This window comes from Dendrobates tinctorius, unplaced genomic scaffold, assembly GCF_039654945.1.
Source record: "Dendrobates tinctorius isolate UK_male_01 unplaced genomic scaffold, ASM3965494v1 ptg000342l, whole genome shotgun sequence".
Taxonomy (NCBI): domain Eukaryota; kingdom Metazoa; phylum Chordata; class Amphibia; order Anura; family Dendrobatidae; genus Dendrobates; species Dendrobates tinctorius.
This window is the reverse complement of record NW_027362008.1, coordinates 4,182,533-4,199,072: the sequence shown is the minus strand read 5'-3', so window position 1 is coordinate 4,199,072 and position 16,540 is coordinate 4,182,533. Positions and strand designations below refer to the sequence as shown.

Genomic DNA, 16,540 nt, shown 5'->3' with positions numbered 1-16,540 from the left:
TCTGAATAAAATGAAATGAGATATGGCATTGAATAAAGCATGAAACATCTTTGAGACCCATAATAACATACTGTAATCACCTCGTGTAAACTGCGACTAGAAATGCACAATTGTATAATAGTGTGCAGTCACTGTAATAATGTTCCAGCATTGCATAATTCCCCAGGGATCTGCAGTAATACCATCTACTATATGCTGTGCTATACTTATCATATATTCACCTTTGTAGATGGAGATTGAAGATGTCTACTGCTACTGAAAGAGATGATAGTCGGTGCTGAACTCCTCCTGTACACCAACAAGTCTACAGCTTGATGCTCCTCAGAGGCCAGTTCTGACCACAAATAATACCTGGAGTGAAGTAGATGTCACTGAGAGGAGGAAACAATTTATATCTGGGAAGAGCAGGGGGTTGTTAATTAGTGGGATATTGTCATTGGCCAAGACTTACTGTCTCCATTTACATATAAACTGACATTTATAAATCTCTCCAGGGAGAATGCTGGTTTGGGACAACACAAAGGGATAGAAATTTCCTGTGGTGCCCTGTGATACTATTCACCATTGTGCTGATAATTAGGTAAACTAAAGAGAGAAATGTTATTCATTGTATTATTTCATGATAGTTTCATGAAGTCAAGAGACAAAATTTCTAAAATATGCAATGACCATGGTATTGAAATTGTTAGGGCCACTGCTATGATTACCTGATTAATAGCTGCTGAGTGCAGTGTTTGCTTCAAATTGCTCAATTGTATTATTTATTAATATAGTAAGGTGTTCCATGCTTCATACATCTTGTATATACGTGTGTAATTCATGTAAATGGGAGCTATAACAGTCTTCATTTACATGCTATTAGACATCTAGTAGAAGTGGCTTTCTATATTTTATACAATATTAAAGATGTGCAAAATTGCACTGAGATATTGTGTTGATACTTATTTGGCGTGAATGCCACCCCCATGGCCATCCCGTCCAAGTGTACAACATATTGAAGAATGTAATACATGTGTTAGCTTTTTATAGCTGATTGATGTCTATTTTTTTATGATCTTCAGAAATTTACTGTTTTTACATCTACTGGAAATGCATTTGCCACGTTACCTTCACAGTAGCATAGCATCTTCATATCTGGTAACCCCTTCTTTTTTTTTATTTACATTTAATTATAGAAGCATCCAGTGACTTTAGATTAAGACGGGTGAACGAGCCAATATTGAATAAAAACATTTCTTTAAAAAGTGTGAGTATGTCAGCAGAAGACATAATCAAGAGGTTTCTGTAAAGGATAATTACATCAACATCTCACTATTTGGTCAAGTGAAATGAAGATTTGGATGTAAGTAGATTTTTTTATTAAATTGGGTAAAGAACATTTACCTGTAGTCACAAGACATCTAACATAACTGTATTCATATCATGTAACAATGTAAATGCATCTAAATAAATTTCTATTGTTTCACTGCTAACCTCTACCACCCATGTACTGATGAGAGATGAGCAGATCTGTTTTTAGTCACAAAACAGGTTTGTTTTAAAATATTATTGGATGTTTAGTTGACTCAAATGATTTTATTTTTAATTTCATCCCTTTCCACCAAGTAAATGGCACCGCTATGGGTACAGGTCATGTACCAGTTTCTGCAAATTTATTTTTAGTGTAATGGGAGAATTTCCTTATTTGATGAGCTGATTTTGTACGCCAATCTCATTTTATTTTTGGAAAGGTTTATAAATTTAGCTTTATGAGATAGTGAAAAAAGTTTTCACATTATTTCATTTTTATTGTTACATACTGGAGCCAGTTTTGACCTTCACTATAGAACATTTTTATACTTGTTGCGTTACATTAGACATATAAAACAATCCATCTCACAGCGTTAATAGATCATGAAGCTCTGAGCACAAAACTGCCATGTCTTGGAATAAAAAAATCCAAAAAAGAGATGACCTAGCTTAACGATGAAGTGAAAAAACAAATTCTTTGTTCACTCAGATTTGAAAAGACGATAAAATATCAGCATGGAGAGATTCCAGTACATAATCAGCGATACTCAATTCATGGAGAATAACTTCTCTGAAAATCCTTAAAAACAGGGAGGAAATGGTTGAGGAGGTAAAAGTGGCTGGGACCCTAGGAGGTAGCGACCATGCTATTTTAGAATTTTGGATAACTAGAGGCGGAAGACCTGTGAAGACTCAGACGTCAACGTTAGATTTCAGAAAGGCAGATTTTAAGGGATTCAGAAAGAGAATTGGAGGGATCCAATGGCTGGATATCCTTAAAGACAAAAATGTCCAGGAAGGATGGGAAATCTTGAAAAATGAAATTCTCAAAGCACAGTTGTTAACAATTCCGAAAAGAGGGAAGAATAGGAAGCATTTAAGGAAACCAGGATGGATGAACACAGAACTTAAGCACATGCTAAAAAGGAAGAAAAAAATGTTTATAAAATGGAAAGAGGGAGGCATATCTAAAGAAGAATATAATGCTGTCTGCAGAACCTGCAGGGCACAAATCAGATTATCTAAAGCTGAAAATGAATTGAGACTTGCAAGAGATGTCAAAAGCAATAATAAAGGATTTTGGGGATATGTCAAAAGTAAAAGAAAAGTCAAAGATGCTATAGGATTTTTACAGGATGAAAATGATGAAATGGTAAGACAGGATGTTGAGAAGGCTGAACTTTTAAATTCCTATTTTGCATCTGTTTTCTCTCAGAAAGGAAATGTAACATCAACTGTTATTCACTGTCCTATTAAGGGAATAGAAGAATCCAGGATATCTATAAACAGAAAGATAGTGAGGAAACACTTAGCTAACCTAAATGAATTCAAGTCTCCAGGTCCAGATGAATTACACCCCAGAGTACTGAAGGAGATAGCAGAAGAAATTTTTGAACCCCTCTCCATAATCTTTGAAAATTCTTGGAGAACAGGAGAAGTGCCAGAAGACTGGAGAAGAGCAAATGTTGTTCCTATCTTCAAAAAGGGGAAGAAGGTGGACCCAGGCAACTATAGGCCGGTGAGTCTGACTTCTATACCAGGAAAGATCTTTGAACAAATTATTAAACAACATGTATGTCAATACTTGGATAAGAATGAAGTGATTAAACAGAGTCAGCATGGGTTTGTAAATAATAAGTCATGTCAGACTAATTTAATTTCCTTCTATGACGGTATCACTGATTGGGTGGATCAAGGAAATGCTGTAGATATAGTATATCTTGACTTCAGCAAAGCATTTGACAAAGTCTCTCATACAATCCTTATTGAAAAAATGACTAAGTATGGAATGGACAAGGCAACTGTTAGGTGGATTCATAACTGGCTTAGTGATCGGACCCAAAGAGTGGTCGTAAATGGCTGCACATCCAGTTGGAAGAATGTCTCAAGTGGGGTACCACAGGGCTCTGTCCTGGGCCCTGTATTGTTCAACATCTTTATCAACGATTTAGATGAAGGAATTGAGGGTAAACTGATTAAATTTGCTGATGACACAAAGCTAGGAGGGATAGCTAATACTAGAGAAGAGAGAGAGAGGATTCAAAAAGATTTAAATAAACTGGAGAATTGGGCAGCAACTAACAGAATGGTTTTTAACAGGGAGAAATGCAAAGTACTACATCTGGGCAATAAAAATGAAAAAAGCATATATAGAATGGGAGGAATAGGGCTAAGTGACAGCACATGTGAAAAAGACTTGGGTATACTAATAGATCACAGACTGAATATGAGTCAACAGTGTGATGCAGCAGCAAAAAAGGCAAATGCAATTCTAGGATGTATTAACAGAAGCATACAGTCTAGATCACGTGAAGTAATTATTTCCCTCTACTCCTCTTTGGTCAGACCTCATCTGGAATATTGTGTCCAATTTTGGGCACCACATTTTAAAAAAGACATCAACAAACTGGAGCAAGTTCAGAAAAGAGCGACCAGAATGGTGACCGGTCTGCAAACCCTGTCTTATGAGGAAAGGTTGCAGGATTTGGGAATGTTTAGTTTGCAAAAGAGAAGACTGAGAGGAGACTTAATAGCTGTCTACAAATATCTAAAGGGCTGTCACATTGTAGAAGGATCAACTTTATTCTCATTTGCACAAGGAAAGACTAGAAGCAATGGGATGAAGCTGAATGGGAGGAGACACAGATTAGATATTAGAAAAAACTTTTTGACAGTTAGAGTGATCAATGAGTGGAACAGGCTGCCACGAGAAGTGGTGAGTTCTCCTTCAATGGAAGTCTTCAAACAGAGGCTGGACAGACATCTAACAGGGATGATTTAGCGAATCCTGCTTTGAGCAGGGGGTTGGACCAGATGGCCCAGGAGGTCCCTTCCAACTCTACGATTCTATGATTCTATGATTCTATGATTCTATGAAAATCAAATTAATTGGGAAAATCCAAACAGTTAAGCGATTTTGAATTTTGCTGATCTGACCCATGTTATAAAACAATCTTATCATTTATTGTGCATAATCAATGCCGTATGAGGGGAAAAGTGAGAAACTGCTAAACTTGCTATTCTTGTTCATCTTACCTCACTAAAAAACTGAATTAAAAAATCATGTATCCCGATGCTATACCAAAATAACTAGTTTGTTACCCAAAAACATGTCCTCATACAGATCTGCAGTCAGAAAAATACAAAGCATTGACTCACAATGTGACAGCTATAAAAAATGTATTGTGATTTTCTTAGATATGAACATAATCATATCAGCACACAGAATAAAGTAATCATGTCAATTATACTGCTGGACGAACTCCATAAAAATAACAACTATTTCCAATTCATAGCTGTTTGTTTCTGCTTCCCAGCAAAACAATGAGATAAATAATAACTAGAAAGGCATATATAACCAAAAACAAAGCCTCAATCAGCGTCACCTACAATAAACCGAAAAATAAATAAGTGAAGTTTATGAGAATATGGTGATGATATCGTCCACCAAATAAAGATACCATGACAGTTATACCCAACAGTGACTGGGGTTTAAAAAAATATTAAAACAAATTCAGAATTTACGTGTTTTTCTTTCATTTTGCCTCCTAAATAATGTAAAAGTGATCAAAAAGTTGCATGTACAACAAACTGTTAACAACAAAAGCTACAGATTTTCAGGCAAAAATAAATCTTCATACCACGCCACTAACAAAAAATTGTAAAACAGTATAAAAATGGTTTTTTTTTAAAGTGTATATTGTACAAAACATAAAAAACAATTAAGATTTTTCAAATTTACCAGCACCATATTAGTACTGACCTACTGAATGCAGTTACTGCTTTATTTTTTCAGCACATCAGATAACACAAACTTTAAACTACAAATAAATGTTACAATTACTGTTTTCTTTATTTCTCTTGCAAAAAAGTGCTTATAAAATCATGCTAATAAGTTCCACTTAAAAAGTGTATTGACAAATATAACTGATACTTAAAAAACACTTTTACATCTATATTGCCCAAAAAAGAAAGGTATGGCTAATGTAACAAAAAAGCCATGATCCAGAAGTGAAAACACAAATTCTTTATTCACTCAGATGTGAATAGATAAAATATCAGCATGAATGGTACATAAGATTGTGTTATCAACGCGTTTCAGGTGTCCCAGCACCCTTTGTCATGATAACAGGCATTGTTCGAGAAAGCACTAATATGCTGAACACTAGTGAAAGACAATTAACATATCTAATTAACGTAAATGAATTACAAGTGAAGACATACATGGCTAAAATCAGGAATTTGAATTCCACATGGCATAAAGGCGAGAATGTATTTCAATTGCGCAGAACAAACGCAGTATATTGTAAATTCTTCTTAGCAGCCACAGTACAGAAGTAGAGAAATATACATTTATATAAGGGAGCAAATGAAAGAACCATAATTGTAAAAATTGATGTTGAGTTTTTACAAAACAACCAAAGAGGAAAATACAATTTCACTCTGGAACAGAGTGAAAATCATATGATGGATCAAACGTCAGAATGAAAAATTACAGCCATCTACTCAGACTAGAGGATAGAAAAGCCACTTTCAGGCTATGTGCCCACATTGCAGTTTTGAAGTAGAATATTCCTGAGGAGAAACGCACACCCTTAGCTGGAAAAACGCATGCAGTTTTGAAGATTTTAGCAATTTTGATGCATTTGTCATATGTTTTAACATGCGATTTCCTATGCGCTTTTGCAATACAAGTGTATGTATGCATAATCGCATGCGATTCCACAAAATTAATGAACATGCTGTGTTTTTTACCGCTAAGCAATTCCGCAGCGGTAAAATACGCACCATTAGCACAACATGTGCGGAATCAATTATGATAACATGGAATGATTTTCTTAAGCATTTCAGCGGCAGAATCACTTGTTTAAAATCACCACGGAAACTCTGAAAAAGCGCAATGTGGGCACACAGCCTTACAAAGACATTTTTTCTATTATATTATTCTCAATTTCTCAAGAACAACATGGGAAGGGAAGCAAAAGACCAGAAAAAGCCATACACCTGACAAATGCTATTGAGAACTCTTCTATTAGAAGTGGAAAGGAAGAACAAAGACGAAAGAATCTAATTAATAAAAATATTGGAGAAAGAGAAACCAATCACAAACTAAAATGTTTCTATACTAATGCACAAAGCATGGGCAACAAACAAGGAGAATTGGAACTACTAACACAGGAACAGAAATATGATGTAATTGGAATCACTGAAACTTGGTGGGACAATACACATGATTGGAATACAAGACTAGAAGGATACAACTTATTTGCAAGAAACAGACTAGATAAACGAGGAGGGGGTGTCGCATTGTATGTTCGAAACGCGTATATCTGCACAGAGATTGAAGCTTCAGAGACTGGGAGTTCTGTGGAAACTGTTTGCGTAAGAATACAAGGACAGAACAATGGAAAGGACACCATTGTAGGCATTTACTACAGGCCGCCTGTGCAAGCCAAAGATATAGATGAACTCTTTATGCATCAGATGGCCAAGTTCTCCAAAAAATATGACATAGTTGTCATGGGAGATTTCAACTATCCAGACATTTGTTGGGAATCTCTCTCAGGCAAAACTAACAGGTCAAGGAAATTCTTATCCTCTCTTGCTGACAACTTTATCTTCCAAAAGGTAAGGGAGAAAACAAGGGGAACTGCTACCTTGGATCTAATCCTTATAAACAGGGAGGAAATGGTTGAGGAGGTAATAGTGGCTGGGACCCTAGGAGGTAGCGACCATGCTATTTTAGAATTTTGGATTACTAGAGGTGGAAGACCTGTGAAGACTCAGACGTCAAGGTTAGATTTCAGAAAGGCAGATTTTAAGGGATTCAGAAAGAGAATTGGAGGGATCCAATGGCTGGATATCCTTAAAGACAAAAATGTCCAGGAAGGATGGGAAATCTTGAAAAATGAAATTCTCAAAGCACAGTTGTTAACAATTCCGAAAAGAGGGAAGAATAGGAAGCATTTAAGGAAACCAGGATGGATGAACACAGAACTTAAGCACATGCTAAAAGGAAGAAAAAAATGTTTATAAAATGGAAAGAGGGAGGCATATCTAAAGAAGAATATAATGCTGTCTGCAGAACCTGCAGGGCACAAATCAGATTAGCTAAAGCTGAAAATGAACTGAGGCTTGCAAGAGATGTCAAAAGCAATAATAAAGGATTTTGGGGATATGTCAAAAGTAAAAGAAAAGTCAAAGATGCTATAGGATTTTTACAGGATGAAAATGATGAAATGGTAAGACAGGATGTTGAGAAGGCTGAACTTTTAAATTCCTATTTTGCATCTGCTTTCTCTCAGAAAGGAAATGCAACATCAACTGTTATTCACTGTCCTATTAAGGGAATAGAAGAATCCAGGATATCTATAAACAGAAAGATAGTGAGGAAACAGTTAGCTAACCTAAATGAATTCAAGTCTCCAGGTCCAGATGAATTACACCCCAGAGTACTGAAGGAGATAGCAGAAGAAATTTTTGAACACCTCTCCATAATCTTTGAAAATTCTTGGAGAACAGGAGAAGTGCCAGAAGACTGGAGAAGAGCAAATGTTGTTCCTATCTTCAAAAAGGGGAAGAAGGTGGACCCAGGCAACTATAGGCCGGTGAGTCTGACTTCTATACCAGGAAAGATCTTTGAACAAATTATTAAACAACTTGTATGTCAATACCTGGATAAGAATGAAGTGATTAAACAGAGTCAGCATGGGTTTCTAACTAATAAGTCATGTCAGACTAACTTAATTTCCTTCTATGACGGTATCACTGATTGGGTGGATCAAGGAAATGCTGTAGATATAGTATATCTTGACTTCAGCAAAGCATTTGACAAAGTCTCTCATACAATCCTTATTGAAAAAATGACTAAGTATGGAATGGACAAGGCAACTGTTAGGTGGATTCATAACTGGCTTAGTGATCGGACCCAAAGAGTGGTCGTAAATGGCTGCACATCCAGTTGGAAGAATGTCTCATGTGGGGTACCACAGGGCTCTGTCCTGGGCCCTGTATTGTTCAACATCTTTATCAACGATTTAGATGAAGGAATTGAGGGTAAACTGATTAAATTTGCTGATGACACAAAGCTAGGAGGGATAGCTAATACTAGAGAAGAGAGAGAGAGGATTCAAAAAGATTTAAATAAACTGGAGAAGTGGGCAGCAACTAACAGAATGGTTTTTAACAGGGAGAAATGCAAAGTACTACATCTGGGCAATAAAAATGAAAAAAGCATATATAGAATGGGAGGAATAGGGCTAAGTGACAGCACATGTGAAAAAGACTTGGGTATACTAATAGATCACAGACTGAAAATGAGTCAACAGTGTGATGCAGCAGCAAAAAAGGCAAATGCAATTCTAGGATGTATTAACAGAAGCATACAGTCTAGATCACGTGAAGTCATTATTTCCCTCTACTCCTCTTTGGTCAGACCTCATCTGGAATATTGTGTCCAGTTTTGGGCACCACATTTTAAAAAAGACATCAACAAACTGGAGCAAGTTCAGAAAAGAGCGACCAGAATGGTGACCGGTCTGCAATCCCTGTCTTATGAGGAAAGGTTGCAGGATTTGGGAATGTTTAGTTTGCAAAAGAGAAGACTGAGAGGAGACTTAATAGCTGTCTACAAATATCTAAAGGGCTGTCACATTGTAGAAGGATCAACTTTATTCTCATTTGCACAAGGAAAGACTAGAAGCAATGGGATGAAACTGAATGGGAAGAGACACAGATTAGATATTAGAAAAAACTTTTTGACAGTTAGAGTGATCAATGAGTGGAACAGGCTGCCACGAGAAGTGGTGAGTTCTCCTTCAATGGAAGTCTTCAAACAGAGGCTGGACAGACATCTGACTGGGATGATTTAGCGAATCCTGCTTTGAGCAGGGGGTTGGACCAGATGGCCCAGGAGGTCCCTTCCAACTCTACGATTCTATGATTCTATGATTCTATGATTCTATGATTCAATAACAATCATAGAAAGAAGAAAAATACATTTCTCTCTATCATACACTGAGTGTCATAGAGTAATAGTAAGAGACACAGATCTAAAAACACAATTTCAGCGGAGGAGGGTAAAAGTACCTAGGTGAAAGCAAAAATGAAAACAATTTAATTCAAAACCAGATCTACATCGCATAAAAAAACACAGATAGCAATATGCTCCTGCATAACAATCCACATAAACTAGCGAGGAACAAGCCGCAATTGCGAAAAATACTTTATATCTTAATCATATAGTGGATGGTGTTAAATATTCCTAGATGACAAAGAAAAAACATTCACATTCAAAACAGGATGAATAACGCATGGAAAAACACACATAACCAAAAGTAAAATATAACGATGCACGTAAGTTGACTGGGAACAAGCCGCAATTGCAAAGAAAGATTTTCATCTTGGTCATATAGTGGATCGCTTGACAACTTCACTTGCTAATTTCACTTGGTAATGAGCTGGTGGGAAGAGCTGTATATTTATACTGTAAATAATCCATTTAAAGATTGTGTCTATTGGTAAGGCAGATACATAGATGATATCATTATCATCTGGAATTCTGATGTATCTGCCATACAGGATTTTAATTTTTATATTAATTGCAATCCCTTGAATTTAAAATTTGTGGTCCGCCATAAAATTTCATGCATTGATTTTTTTTATTTGATTTTACAAGGAATTTCAGGTAAACCTGTAGTAACACAAAAATTTAGAAAGAACACAGCAGGCAATGCTATACTCCATGGAAAAAGCCATCATCCTAAACATACAATTAAAAGTATACCTGTTGGGGAGATGACAAGAGCTAAATGCAATTGTAGCACAAATACAGATTATCAACAGGAAGTTTCTAACATTAAGCAGCGATTGACCCAAAGGGGTTATACCCAATGGAGTTTAAGCAAAGCTGAAAACATTGTGGCTCAAAAACCGCGATTCAAACCTAAGTGTAACACACATGAACATTCAGTCACTCCTGTAACATTAGTCTCGCAGTGTAGTAACCAGTTTGCCTCTATTGAACGAATTATTCAAAATAATTTATCTGTATTAAAAGAGGATCCAGATATAGATAGTATTATAGGGAAAGGATTTAGAATAGACTCTAGGAGAGCACCATCTTTAGGTCAGAGCCTTTTGCCAAGTTTTTTGAATATGTCTCAAATTCAATCCACAAATTGGCAGAAAACCAAGGGTTTTTATAAGTGTGGCGCTAAGTCCTGTAAATACACTAAAGAGAGCTCTAGCTTTGGAGATTCTAGTGAAAGCAAGAATTTTGCTACTAAAACCTTTATCAATTGTAGCACTAAAACCTTGGTATATATTATGGAGTGCACCTTCTGCCATCTAAAACATGTTGGAAGCACAAAACGCAAGCTGAAGAAAAGAATTGGGGAACACATCTATGACACAGAGAATATTAACATGGAAAGGAACACATCTCAGGTGTCAAAACATTTTATTGAATGTCATAAAGATGACCTGAAAACACTTCTGGTGTATGCAATTGAAAAAATACACACACCCATCAGAGGGGGTGATACGGAGGTTACATTACAAAATAGGGAAGCCTGGTGGATTTTCAAACGTAAGCAGTATAATTGACTTGTTCACTTTATTCTGTGTGCTGACATGATTATGTTCATACCCAAGAAAATCACAATATGTTTTTTATAGCTGTCATATTGAGAGTCATTGCTTTTTATTTTTCTGAATGCAGATCTGCATGAGGACATGTTTTTGGGTACAAAACTAGTTGTTTTGGTACAGCGTTGGGATACATGATTTTTTTAATTCAATTTTTTAGTGAGGTAAGATGAACAAGAATAGCAAGTTTAGCAGTTTTTCACTTTTCCCTTCATGCGGCATTCATCGTGCACAATATATGATAAGATTGTTTTATAACATGGGTCAGATCAGCAAAATTCAAAATCGCTTAACCGTTTGGATTTTCCCAATTAATTTGAATTTCAGAGAAGTTATTCTCCATGAATTGAGTATCGCTTTTTAAGTACTGGGATTAGTGATGAGCGAGCACTAAAATGCTTGGGCACTCGTTGTTCGGGTCGAGCAAATTGTAATACTTGGGTACTCGGACAGAACAACGAGCCCAATATAAGTCTATGGGAAACCCGAGCATTTTTGCTGTGATCCCCCAAGGGGGTCATTTTAAGGTCTAGAAACATCTGAAAATGATTTAAACACTGCTCAAATGAAATGGGGAATTCATGGGGATCGCCCCTGGAAGCATTCCTGACTCCTAGTTCACAGCTTTAAATATTTTTTTCCGAGATTCATACCATAGTCATATGCACCCCATTAAACACTTGGAACCCACATACTGGATGGGCCCAGGAAAAAAATACACTTCACCATATTCATACGGTTCTCCCCTACTCTTTTGTTTACAGAGTGACAGCAATGTCTGCCCTGCTGCATAGTCCTATGCACCCCATTACACCTTGGTACCCACATACTGGTTGGGCCCAGGAAAATACACTTCAACATATTCATTTCGTACTCCTGTACAGCAGCTCTGTTGATGTATGGAGACTAAATGATGTGTGCTCAGTGTATAAACAGCCTTTTTGTTGCTCAAAGCAGCGATTAAGATAAAACTCTCTGGTTAGTTGCTCCTTGGAAAAACCTAATGGAAGGAACCGGGTGGGAGTTTGTAATGAAGTGGGAAAATCACGTGAAGACAATATGTGAATATAATTGCTCAATTTTTTTGTATGCAACCGGGTACTCAGATAGGACACTAATTAGAGGATATAGTGAACCAACCAAGAGTTTCTATAAATAGATAAGATTTATGTTTTTGTCCATTGGCATTAGAGCTTTTTTGATAAAATACGGGTAGCGGGAGAATACAGAAGTACTGCGTGTATGGATGTGATTGAAATGTCAGACAATGCCTGCCATTTTCTGAAGTCTGTTTGTGGTCGGTGTCTGATATTCTCCTGGTGACCCTTTGCTACCCCTGAGGACTGAGGATGAGGCCGCCCTAGTATACCCATGCCAGACAACCCTGGACTGCTCAACCCGTAATGACCTCCTGCCTTTCTTCTGTTATCCTGAGACATGTACCCTTCCCTGATGTGCGGAACCGGGAGCCTTGCATAACTGTTTCGTTTATGTACCATGTCTTGTTCAAGTAAACTTTATGTCTATACCTGAAGTGTGCGGTGTCATGTCATTCTGCCTCCTCGTCCACATGCTCAGCTGCCACAGACCCCGGTCACTACTCTTCCCTAGTCTGGGTAGGCCTGGGTCCCCCCTGTGGTCCAGTGGGTCCACATTCCATCCCCACTTGGGACGCTCACCCCACATCGTCGTGGTCGTCGACGTGGAGGTGTTGGCTCGGCAGCGAACTCGTCACTAGTCGTGACATCCAGTTATCATCTGTCTATGTGGTCACAGTCCTATGGCTAATGGTCAGTTCCTACAATTCCCAGAAAATCTGAAGGACATGCATTCTCTTCCCTTTTGAGGTGAAATGTTCTAACATCTTTTTAGAAAAATATCTTTTGAATATGAACTCATGACTATTAACTTAGAGCACATTGACTTTTGGAAAGCACCCCTGTATTCCTGTCATTTTTCATTTAATTTTATCTTGTGTCCGAGGATGTGGTTGACAACTCATTGTATAACCTATCTTTTTATGTCAACGATTGTGTAACCTCCCTTTCTATTTTGCCAATTCTTATGTATTCTTCATTTCTTTTTGATCTTGTTCTATAAAAGTTCACACTGTCAATAAACCTTAGAGACGATTTGGAAACACAGCGAGCAGTCTGTCTCTCTCATTATGCTTCATTGCATAGGTACCCATAAGACAGAAACTACCCAAGTAGAAATAGAAATCTCTTCTCCGACAGCGTTAAATAAATTCAAATATAAAATCCTCTGATTTTACTATGAGTGCCAAGTTTTTTCCCAACAAAGGCACAGTGAAGTCAGAGGTCTGGTGATGCTGGAAGTCCTGGCCACCCACAAGAATGATAGTGAGACTTTACATTGAGACATTTTATACCAGAATCTGTTATGAATTGGGAACTCAGGCAGTAAAATATTTTTGAGCACAAAGGGCAATCATATTCAGTCACTCAAGAGTTTTGTTTTCAAATTATTAGAATTTGTGCTGACTCATAATGATTTTATTTTTTACTGCATGCTTTCCAAAAAGTAAAAGACACATCTCTTCTTACTATAAGAATATTGTCTTTAAATTGTAAGAATAATTTGATATGTAATAGAAATGGATTGTTCAAATTAAGTATCTTTCTCCAAAAAATATATACAGTATACAAGTCACGGCAACTGGTGAATCCATTGCTGTATCAGCTGCCTGGTTATACCAGGGTCCTGCAAATTGAAAGGAATTGTGTGCAAAGCAAAAGCACAAGGATTGTCACCAGCTGCAATAATTCTTGTCAATCAAAATCATCCTGTATTTGTAAAAAATCTTGAGTCCTGTATAACCAAGGGAGTTTTCTTAACCAATGGGCATAATATCCAGTGCAAATAGCAAGATGGAGGCTCAGCATATTTATCAAATTTGGGAATAAAGTACCAGTATTATTTTTTTAGTGACAAAAAGACTGGCACTTCCAAGCTAATGTGAACAGGAGCCAACTAGCTGCAGTTACCTTCATTTTCAATAAACAAAAAAGATGCACTCTGTAGTGCTAAAGCATGTCAATGTGAAATATGTAGAATGTGAATAGCAATACCATGACAATTCCTTTTCTATATCACTTTTTATGTTTTGTTACTTTTATGAAAAAAACTGACTTAAAAAATGTTTTGGGAGTGTCCCATGTTCGTATACCCGTAACTTCTATATTTTTTTCTGTTTTTCTCGAGACAAACTTTAGTAAGATTCAAGTCTGTTTTATTCATTTATTGAGCTATTTACAATAGTTCACAGTCTGCTTTGTAGACATTATTGATTAAAAAAACAAATATCATATTGCAGTTTGTCATAGATTCAACATATCAGGTTGCTTCGGTCTCTGAACATTCCTCGGCTTTCCATGGCAAGTGCATAAATTTTAGAATGTCAATGGCCGAGCCTCTCTTAGAGGCATTTATTTGAAGCAGTTCCCAGAACATTACTCTGGCCTCCACTGAAATTTTCTTCCACTTTTTTGGAGCTTTTGACAGATCCCTTCCAACCTGCCACCAGGCAAACTCTTTATAATCTCGATCACCGCGTTTTGCCCCATGCCAAGGAAAGAGTCCAGAAAGAGCATAATAAATGACTACACCAAAAGCCCAGACATCAAGACTAGGATGTAGCAACAACTGTTCTCCTGGTCTAAGGCAGCAGAGCTCTGGAGCAGTGTAGGGTTTATACCAGGGCACAAAAGGAACAAATGTGCCCTGGAGCCTGGTGAGTCCAAAGTCTGCCAGCTTTATCCAGTGACATTCTGCATCCATCAGAAGAATATTATTCGGCTTGATATCCCGATGAACCATTCCTCTGTTATGCATGAAGTCCAGAGCACTGGCGATCTGAGGAACACAACGCTTCAACATGTCCTCCTGCATGCCGACCTAAGAAAAAGACAACACAGAAGATTACACAGCTGAACAGCAGAAGGGAAAACATATCTGATATAAAAGAACAGAAGACTTATAGATATCTTCTACTAGTAGATATAATTCCTGCAGACATCAGTTCTACTCTGCTATTAATCAGATATCCTCTATAATGTGAGATTTCCACTAAAAATTAAATATCTCTCACATAGAGGATTTTACTAGCTCACACATACTCATACAACCTAAACCTGCCTAATTATGGGGGTCCCATACTGCTACTTACAGAAATATGAGTTTATTAAATCTGAGGAAATAGGGTAATGTTAGATGTCAGATCTACAATAAAGACCACTAATTTTTTTCTTCAGCAGTATGAATAATGCTTGAATATGTAAAAGTGGAGAACAGCTTAAGATCTTACTTTAGGTACAAGGATGGACTGGAGATTTCCGGCCGGTGCCACTTCCTGAACAAACACAAAATCCCTACTGGTATGGAAGAAGATGTCGTGAGTAAATATGATGTTCCGATGAATGCTGAGGGTTTGTGAAATGCAATATTCCAGAAAGAAGTTGTCTTCTGGAGTCTTCTTCTTTGCCATCATTTTAATTGCCACGGTCTGTCCTGTTGAATAAACATTATAATTGTTAATGTTCATCCTCATCATATTCCATAACACTTTTAAAACCATATAAACAACCTGATCAATCACTTTACACAGGAGCATTCATAAGACTAGAGGGTAGTGGTGCAGAATACTAATGACACGTTGTAGATAGGATACAACTAGGGTCATACTTAATGATTGTTAACAAGTACAGTTTGTCAGGGTACAAGCAGATTTCAATTTCATCTTTCACATTCATCTAAAACCACCCTGATGGCTCAGTCATCTTCATAGTCATCATCCATCATCATCATCTCACCTGAATGTTTGTGTTTTCCCATGTGTACATTTCCAAAAGATCCAGTCCCAAGTTCTAGCAAAAGTTCAAAGTGGTCAGTCACTTCCATCATCTTCAGGTTCTTGGAAGTTTCTGATATCAGATGAAGAAGGTGTTTTGCCGTGTTCTTGCTTGCTTCCTTGATGTTGGTGGCCATTCTGAATAAAATGAAATGAGATATGGCATTGAATAAAGCATGAAACATCTTTGAGACCCATAATAACATACTGTAATCACCTCGTGTAAACTGCGACTAGAAATGCACAATTGTATAATAGTGTGCAGTCACTGTAATAATGTTCCAGCATTGCATAATTCCCCAGGGATCTGCAGTAATACCATCTACTATATGCTGTGCTATACTTATCATATATTCACCTTTGTAGATGGAGATTGAAGATGTCTACTGCTACTGAAAGAGATGATAGTCGGTGCTGAACTCCTCCTGTACACCAACAAGTCTACAGCTTGATGCTCCTCAGAGGCCAGTTCTGACCACAAATAATACCTGGAGTGAAGTAGATGTCACTGAG

The 16,540-nt window shown here is 37.2% G+C and overlaps 1 protein-coding gene across 1 annotated transcript; it reads right to left on the bottom strand.

Annotated features, from left to right (window-relative positions):
* Positions 1-14,514: 14,514 nt before the first annotated feature.
* LOC141074909 (serine/threonine-protein kinase SBK1-like) lies at positions 14,515-16,164 on the bottom strand. The gene is made up of 3 exons (XM_073562218.1): positions 15,990-16,164; positions 15,485-15,687; positions 14,515-15,075 (listed from the first exon to the last, which is right to left on the bottom strand). The coding sequence occupies exons 1-3, from the start codon at positions 16,162-16,164 to the stop codon at positions 14,515-14,517; spliced, it is 939 nt and encodes a 312-aa protein (XP_073418319.1).
* Positions 16,165-16,540: the final 376 nt, after the last annotated feature.

What these genes read in the sequence shown, in the direction of transcription:
- LOC141074909 (XM_073562218.1), bottom strand. Translation starts at nt 16,164, where the DNA reads ATGGCCACCAACATCAAGGAAGCAAGCAAGAACACGGCAAAACACCTT. An exon ending in GGGAAAACACAAACATTCAG is followed by an intron (nt 15,688 to 15,989) that starts GTGAGATGATGA and finishes TTTATTCAACAG; the next exon opens with GACAGACCGTGGCAATTAAA. An exon ending in AGTCCATCCTTGTACCTAAA is followed by an intron (nt 15,076 to 15,484) that starts GTAAGATCTTAA and finishes TCTTTTTCTTAG; the next exon opens with GTCGGCATGCAGGAGGACAT.